The sequence below is a fragment of the Myotis davidii genome, unplaced genomic scaffold (assembly GCF_000327345.1).
Source record: "Myotis davidii unplaced genomic scaffold, ASM32734v1 scaffold168, whole genome shotgun sequence".
Taxonomy (NCBI): domain Eukaryota; kingdom Metazoa; phylum Chordata; class Mammalia; order Chiroptera; family Vespertilionidae; genus Myotis; species Myotis davidii.
In genome coordinates, this window is record NW_006383016.1 from 5,768,495 (window position 1) to 5,777,533 (window position 9,039).

General features: G+C 41.9%; 1 protein-coding gene across 1 annotated transcript in view; it reads right to left on the reverse strand.

Moving 5' to 3' along the window:
• The window catches only part of DNAH11 (dynein, axonemal, heavy chain 11), a 198,265-nt gene that overhangs the window by 8,257 nt on the left and 180,969 nt on the right, over nt 1-9,039 (reverse strand). Inside the window, exons 75-76 of the mRNA XM_015558132.1 lie at nt 5,959-6,156; nt 2,527-2,646 (exon numbers count right to left, since the gene is read on the reverse strand). Of these exons, the coding sequence (XP_015413618.1) occupies nt 2,527-2,646; nt 5,959-6,156 (318 nt within the window). The remainder of the gene's footprint in view (nt 1-2,526; nt 2,647-5,958; nt 6,157-9,039) is intronic.

The following is a 9,039-nucleotide window of genomic DNA, read 5'->3' on the forward strand; positions in this document are numbered from 1 at the left end:
GCTCTCTCCGTGGCATCTGTCTTGCACGTGGGGGAGGGCCGTTTGAAAAGACTGTTATGCCTGAAAGAATCGAGTTCTAAACAGACATTGCTCTCGAGAAGATGCTCAATACCATAATATTTAGGGAAATGCAAGTCAACACCACAACTCCATACACTTCACACGCACCAGGAAAAGATAAAGGATAAGGGGAAGTAAACGTGTTGGCAAGAATGTGGAGAGAATAGGATCCTCATACGTGGCCGGTGGCTACAAAATGGTGCAGCCACTTTTGGAAATCGAACCAGCGACCCTTCGGTGCACAGGATGATGCCCAAACAACCGAACCACACCAGCCAAGGCTAATTTCATCAAAATAGTTTGTAAAATATGACAACTTTCAGGTAACTAAATACCTTATTTTGTAGAAGTAGTTTAATGTATTACTTGTGTTGCATTGCCAAGTACATGCTGCACATGAGAGGATATTCATAATTTCCTGAGACACTCTAAGGCTCACTGCCATCAGGGAACCCTCCCTGAGTGCAGATGCATTTTTCCAACAAGGAACTCACCCATCCTAACAGGACAATGTCACAGAATATTCTGAGCAGCAGAACTTGAAACCCCGTGTCATTGGTTGCTTTCTGGGCATAGTCCAATGCAACCAAAGATGCCCATGTCCAAATAAGTGAACCAATGTGAGAAGTGGCAAGAAGACCCCGGCAGGTGCTGAAGTGCTAGATCAAGTTCCCAATACTATAAACAGCATGAGCAGGGAACGTCTGCATGAGAACAGAAAACTGGGTCCTGCAGCCTCTGCCACGGAGTCACCCTGGATTGACCTTCCTTCGGTGAGTTGAACAGGTAGGTAGTACTGTCCAGAGAGGATGTGAGATTGCAGATGAAGCTTTCCCATCCTGAAAACCTCGCCAGGTCTGCACCGAAATTTTTTAAAGGGCTAGCACACTCCTGGAATGCTCCCCCTCACCCCCCAGGCTCTATCGTCTGTATTTATTTTACAATTATTTGAATGGGAGTTCAGACTTGTGACGGTTAATGGACAGTCTCGCTTGGCAACAGTAATTCGCTCCTTACCCTCAGGCCAGAGCCAGAGAGAAAACATCATTGTGAGCTTCTCACTCTGCCCCTGACCTCTACCATCATGCCAAGAAATCAGCCCCCGTAAAGGTCACGCTCTACCCCAGTTTATCTTTCCCGTCTCCATGGTAACCTGCTCCAGACCTCTTCTGAGGAGTGACTTGGGTTGTGTTAGATTGAAAGTGTCTCTCTGACCTGTGAAATTCTGCTCACTTGGAACTCAGGAAAGACCAGGAGACGCATCAGCAAGAGAAACTAACTTAAGGAATGGTCACATGGCAGGAAATTAGTCCCCCCCCCCCCCCGGCCCCCGCATTGTTCCCAAATTGTTTAACATGATGAAAAGTAGTAAAAGAGAACCTGTGCCCAATTTTCTAAATTAGACTGCAACACACCATGTTTTCTAATACACAATTATTTCTCAAAGGGGACTCAAGGAAGGTGATCGAAACTACAGAATGTTTTTATGAGACGCAGTCCTCAGAGAAATGATAAACAGGAGGTTGCTCAAACTATTTTTAAAAAATGGCACTGCTCTAAACACAGTTGGTGTTTCGTCCGACTGAGAGTCGAGATAACATGACGTAGGGCTTCCGGGGTTTCCAAGAAATAACCATGCGATGACCATGAACTTGGAAACCATTTATTTGAGAGAGAGAGAGAGCATGGTAGAAATGTGGCCACTGCTCACGGCTACTTCACTGTGGGAAACAAGGACTGAGTCCTTTGGCCAGAAAACATAGCCCTGGTCATGAACCACATGGGTGTTTGGTCTACACAGACCCAGGGTTAGAAAGATGAGAAATGGGCAGCGGGTGCCTCCTCTCTCAATGCCAGTACAGGCGTGCTCTTCCCGTGCCTCACAGAAGGAAGAGCTGGGTTCCCCACCACATTTCTCCTGAGCATGTATTTTAGTCAGGGGTTAGTGGTTAACATTTAGAAGACTCCATGGCTTCTGTGACAGGGACAAATGGTAAATTTCACTAATTTCAGAGTCCTCCAATTGAAATCAGTACGCCCGTCTTGAGGCTAGAGCGCTTGCCCATGTTCACTGAGTGACCTGGGGCCAACTACTGGGTCTCAGTCATTTTGTCTATAAAATGGGGTAACTGCCAGTTCTGCACACCTCACCCGGCTATTCCAAAGGTTAGTGAGTCAGTGTGTGAGACACTGCTTCCCCTGGGCACAGAAACCACCTGTCATAACACAGATTCTGATCCTCTATCTGGGATGCAGCCCAAGACCCTGCATTTCAAACACATTTCCAGCTCCCATGAAGGTGAGCCAGAATGCATTCACAAAAAGCCAGGAATCCTCAATAACATCTAAGAATTATTTATACAATGACATTTTCAGAGTCACGTTGTAGCCTCCACATATATACCTCTGTGCAATAATAATTCTTACCAGAAGTTTCTCCTCAGTGAATTTTTAAAAATGTCTTACCAGAGATGGATTCATAAATTCCTCTAAATACACCCGACACAGCCTGCGATCCCAGTCATCTGTGATGTGGCCCCCATACATGATCTCACCGAAAAGATAGCGGAGGTCTTCCCATGGAACCTGGGGGGGAAGATCATGCAAACGTTCACTTGCAGACCCAGGGCATCCGCATGTGTACACTTGGTACGTGACATGGGGGTGTCCTCCCAAGAAACACATTTGGAATAAGTGGTACCCAAAGTCAATGGCCTTAATATGGTATGTGATGATCAATATTCATCATTTTTTAAATCGATGAAATTAAAAAGTCCACATACAGACCTTGAGCATATTTTGACCCTTCTAATAAATATTTTCTGTTGATCTTAGCATGTTTTGTTTTAAATGTCACACGTAAAATTGCTTATTGTAACAGTTCTGGGCAGAAAATGAAATGGACCACTTAACACTTTTACTCAAGTCTTTCATAACTGTCCCCCATGAGGTTGACCAGTAGTTTTATCCTATTTCCAATGAGCCTTGTAGATGATTGAGATAAAAATCAAAGGGAGAAAGAGAGGAGTTGACATGATACACTATATATATAGCATTTTTCCCTTTAGGGGGAGAGGAAGGGAGGAGAGTGAGAAACATCAATGTGAGAGCAACATCTATTGGCTGCCTCTTGCACATTTCCCACCCGGGATCGAGCCTGTTGACGGGCGGCAGGCACATGCGCCTCCACAAGCCCCTCTAACACAATGGCCCCTCAACGCCACCCCCCACAGGCTCACGGCTTGGAGCACTGGCCTTGTAAAAGACCTCCAGAAACTGTCCAGGCTTCTGCACAGACTTTCTTGAGAATCATTTCCAGTGTTTTAATACATTCAGTGGAAATTCATTAACACTGGGCTTTTTATGCAGATTCTAGAGCAAACTGAATCAGTCCTAGAACATGTTATACAAGGGGAGTATACACATACAAAAGCTCATCCAAAAATCATGAGAGGGTATTGGCTCACAGGGCCTTGGACATACGACATGTTTTTATGGTCTAGTCCAGGAAAAGAAAACCCCAAAATAATTTGAGTTGGGGTGTAGTTTGAATCCTGTCAACCTCCAGAAGTTCATGCAAAGCCACCCCCTTGCCACTGATTGATTTGAGGGCTTGTTTTATGGCACGACTGGTCTACCTACTAGTTTAGGGGTTGTAACTAATGACGGTGCCATGATTTATTCAAGAAATCACTCTGTCTCCTCTGTATTTGGCCTTGCAGTGGTTTGCAGTCTCTCTTTGCTACCCTCTAGCTTCCTCTGGGTTTGCAAAACATGCCAGTTTGTGATGAAGCCTTTCTAGACAGGAACCTTTATACCCTCGGGGGCAATATACCGCCTCCCAACAGTTCAAGTAAGAACTTAATTATAGCCTTCCTTTGTTGCATGATGTGACGGAACAAGTAAAATTGCTTCAGCTAGTCCAATGTACTAGCTACAAGTTTATGTGAATTTGAATAAATGAACCTCAAATATGTCTCTCTTTTAAGCCAGTTTGATGTGAATGAAAAATAAAAGAGAAGAGACTAGACTGTACCATGCTCTCTCTCTCAACCACCCCATGGATTACCTTCCATAAAAGACTTCTTAATTTTATTTCTCTTGCTGATTACATTTCATTCACGGCCGCTATGCATCTTACCATCCAGTATGTATTTTCCTCAAGGTTTTAATCAGCTAGGGAGTCTGTCCATTTTAATAACCAATTCTCTTTCCTCAAATTCTGATCTGCATTTTACAGATTCCTCCCTGAAAAGGGTGTCTTGTACAACCAAACTATGTGCTCATTTTAACTTAATTCACCAATGCTTGTCACTTGCTTTGCGATGTGTAGCAAATGACTCAGGTCAAGACATCTGAGAGACAAGCAAGTGTGTTAAAAACCTAAGGTTGGCCCTGGCCAGTGTGACTCAGTTGGTTGAGCGACATCCTAAGCACCAATAAGGTTGCCAGTTCTAAATCCAGTCAGGGCACATGTCTGGTTGCAGGCTCGATCCCGGGGGGAAATGTGCAGGAAGCAGCCAATAGATGTTGCTCTCACATTGATGTTTCTTACTCTCTTCCCTTCCTCCCCCCTAAAGGAAAAAATACTATATATATGTATCATGTCAACTCCTCTCTTTCTCCCCTTGATTTCTATCTCAATCATGTACAAGGCTCATTGGAAATAGGATAAAACTACTGGTCAACCTCATGGGGGACAGTTATGAAAGACTTGAGTAAAAGTGTTAAGTGGTCCATTTCATTTTCTACCCAGAACTGTTACAATAAGCAATTTTACGTGTGACATTTAAAACAAAACATGCTAAGATCAACAGAAAATATTTATTAGAAGGTCAAAATATGCTCAAGGTCTGTATGTGGACTTTTTAATTTCATCGATTTAAAAAATGATGAATATTGATCATCACATACCATATTAAGGCCATTGACTTTGGGTACCACTTATTCCAAATGTGTTTCTTGGGAGGACGCCCCCATGTCACGTACCAAGTGTACACATTCTGACAGTAGTCAAATCACCTTTGAAGTGTGAAAAAACCTGGATAACAAAAATCGTAACAATGGACATGAAAGGACATAAAACAGTCACTTGTACACAGAGAAATGGATGAGTTGTTTTAAAGGCCTCTTATAGAGAGTGTGGCCTAGAGCATGCCTGGGTGGTTCTGACAAATATATCTCAAATTTCACTTAATGGAAAAAGTCCCCCTTCTGAGGACTAAGCCAGAACATTCTTACAAATGGCTCCTTTCTGAAGTGCAATCATTGGGTTTATAAGAGTTTACACAAATGTTCTTGATGGAGCATTGCCGTTCCCATCTGTAAAACACATTTGAGCTACAAAATAAAATCATTCATCTACCTTTAACTTCAAATCAAGGGGAACATTACTGAGAAAGTCACAACAAGGTGGCATCCTTAATACATAATAATGACATATGCAGGAAATGCACCATTATTTATCCTGGTGACGCGCTGTAAATTGCTTCCATCATCAGGACTAATTGTAGTGATTATTAATGCAGTGTTATGAACTGTCAGAATTGCTGTATGTAATTACATTTGTGCAAATGCTTCATTACCTGCCTAATGAATCTGGCATCCATGCACATGTAAACCACTGTTTTTGTTAACATAATGAAGGACATTTTTTTTTTTTTTGCACGAAGCTGCTGATGTAGAACTGGTTTGACCTATCTCCCGAAATCCAAGCATCCACACTGCCAGGAAACCTTTGATCTGGTTTATTTTCACACTCAGCAGACGATGCGTAGCGAGTGTCAGCCATTTCAATAATAGCTTCCAAAGAGAAGTTACGGTCCGTTTTGATAGTGCCCAACGCCTGACAGATTCAGCCCACGCCTCGGAAGAGGTGATCTGCCCACTGGCACTTACGTTCGGGTTTGCCTCTAAGTAGTTGTAGAGGACGTCGGCGCAGATGGTGAGGTCCCCGGGATTGAAGGGATAGCGGCGGCTCCAGCCCTGGGGGCCGAACCTCTGTCTCCCAGCAACACAGGCGTGGAAATAGCACAGGGTGAAGAGGATGCTTTTAAACTCCTGCTCCTTGGAGCACACTTCGAGTGTATCCTGGGAGGAAAGGAAAACGTTCCGTTAACCACCTGTACGGTTTCCAAGGGCAAGGGTCCGAGTTCTCAATGATCCTGTGAAGGACTTGGAGATCTGGGATAGAGATGACGTGCAGTTTTTAGCAGGGTGTGTCCTAGGAGAGCATCGCAGGAGAGTGTCTGTTTCGCGTTTGCCAGTCTGCTGATGCAAGAGGAACGCTTTCCTTTTGCTTTAGCTATTCTTCTGAATGCTTCCCTAGAAAAGACAATGCGTTTTACTATACTGCTTGACATCATTCCCCCCTGCAAAACTATCCTTGTCAAAGTTGGGTAACAGATATTTAACCCCAAATACTATTTGTCTCTGGTTTCATCGTGATACAGAATATATGGGCACTGGGCCAGCCATCCAAAGACTACTTCCCAGCCACCCTTGAAGCCAGATGCACTACATAACCAAGTTCTTGCCAACAGAATTTGAGCAGAAGTGTGATGTGTCTAACTTAGTCCTCTATTTAAAAGGAAATTGTTTGCCTTGGTTGTCGCTCTTTTCCTTCTGTAGGCTAAAACTAGTGATGGTTGGACACTCATAGAAGTCAGATTTAGGACTAGCAGAGACACCCATCAGGTTGGGTGTGTGGTGGATCTCATAGACAGAGCTGCCAATTATCTATGAGAGAAATTACCTTGTTTGAATCACTATTATGTTGTGCTGACCTCCACAAATACCATCACCAAGACGAATGGTTTCCTTCCAATGAACTAGAAATAAAATTCATTGCTGGGATGATAGAATGGCATATAGAAGATTAAAAAATATATACTCCCTAGACTAGATCTGTAAAAATTTTTTTAATGCAGAAGCAAAGTTGAGTCCTGGTATGTTACATGGATATGGTCATGGCCCCAACAGCCAAGAAATTAAAAGGTAAAAAAGAGCCAACTGATTTATGATTTAGAGGTAGTACCTGATCCACCTTCAGATTTGGCAGTTGTCTGAGGCAAACAGTAAAAGTCAAGGACGACTCCTTCCGCTGAGGTTGGGCAGCAGCAGAAAACAAGGCCAAATCTGTACCTTCCTGCCTTGTCCTTTAAAATGGCCAAAGGACAGCCAGTCGGACAACCGGGGCCACCTACAAAGATACTTAGCATTCTGGGTGGGGGAGGATTTCAGAGCTGGTCTTCTGGGGGACTTCTGGTAAAAGTTGAAACCAAGACTAGATTCGTTCTCTGGTCCAGGAGAGCTTTTTAGTTTCTTTCTGTATCACTTTCATCGGAATCCAGGGCTACCTCCAAATACAGTTCTAGAATTGGCCCGGCCACATACTAGGAAGCTTAAGGGCAGGGGTCCTCAAACTTTTTAAACAGGGAGCCAGTTCACTGTCCCTCAGACCGTTGGAGGGCCGGACTATAGTTTAAAAAAAATATGAACAAATTCCTATGCACACTGCACATATCTTATTTTGAAGTAAAAAAACAAAACGGGAACAAATACAATATTTGTATTTGCATGTGGCCCGCAGGCCATAGTTCGAGGATCCCTGCTTAAGGGGTTTGAAAATATACAACCCTTAAAAATAGCTTTCCTACAACTATACATCAAATAAAAGGCCACCTTGTGAAGGCAGAAAAGAGAAACCATGTAATTAGAATTAATTTTGAAGGATATAAAAATATATTACTGTTGGTAAGAAATTTGTAGGGGACCAAATAGAAGTATCAAACTTTTATTTAGGAATTATAATCTAATTGACTTTTATTTAGGAGTTATGATCTCGGTTACCTAACACCCTACAGGGTTGTTGATAACTTTGTGGTGACACACAGGAGCTCTGAATGACCTAACTCCAGAAATCTCACGTAGAAATAATTCTTAACCTTGTTTAAGCCACTGGTTTTTTTATACTTCTGATAAGTGTCTAACCACAATTCTGATAAAAAGGGGCTGTGAACCTCTTCACAGATAGCTAGGGAGCACAGGTTAATTCCTGGGAATTGCATAATCTGAATTAAAGACAAATCTTGTTTTCTAGTTTAATGACAGGTCAGCATTCATAAAAGACTCTTTGAAATTTTAGGTTTTCTTTACAGTTTCCATTTGTGTGTTTAGTTTTGGCCAAAGGAGGTTTGTTGGGAAGTTCATTTAGTGAATCACTTTGATTTTGCTACTTATGATCAAATTTAGTCTTAATATTTCAGAACATCCTTTCCACTAGATAAGAAATGACATACTCCTTGAAATTCTTAAGAATCTTGCCAATAAATGTCACCCTCAGTTAATAAAAATGGCTTTCCAGAGAGCAATGAAAAGGACTGATACTTTCACGAATAAACTAGAACTGGTGGTTTTTAGCTGGAGGACTTCATGCATAGTAGGCTTGGGGGATCTATTTATCCCTATGTCTACACACAACACATTTTGAAAATGTGCATTTTATCAGACTATCAAAGGGGTCCTTATCAAAACAAAACAAAACAACAACAAAAAACAAAAAACAAAAAAAACAAACCACAAAAGCTGAAGGACAACTATACTGAAGCATAATTGTTAAAGAAATGCTCACTTTTCACCAATCAAGACAATTGTTTTAGGGAGTTAGATAAAACCCTCTTTCAATATATCAAACTCCTCTTTTGTACTTACTTTGAGAATGTCATAACAGCCAGAAATTATACATTGAGAGGAAATTAAAAAACAAATACATGCCCACCGTTGTTCACAAAAAAGCATACTGCAAATGTGTAACTGATTCGTTTTTTTGAGTCCCTTCTGTTTACAGTCTTGTGTTTGCATATGCTACAAATTACTCAATTGTTTAATTAAATAATTAACTGTATTCTTCAAAACTATAGTCTTCGGTAGCTAATTATTATAATTCCTTCATAATGTTGGTTTGGGTATTGACCCAGA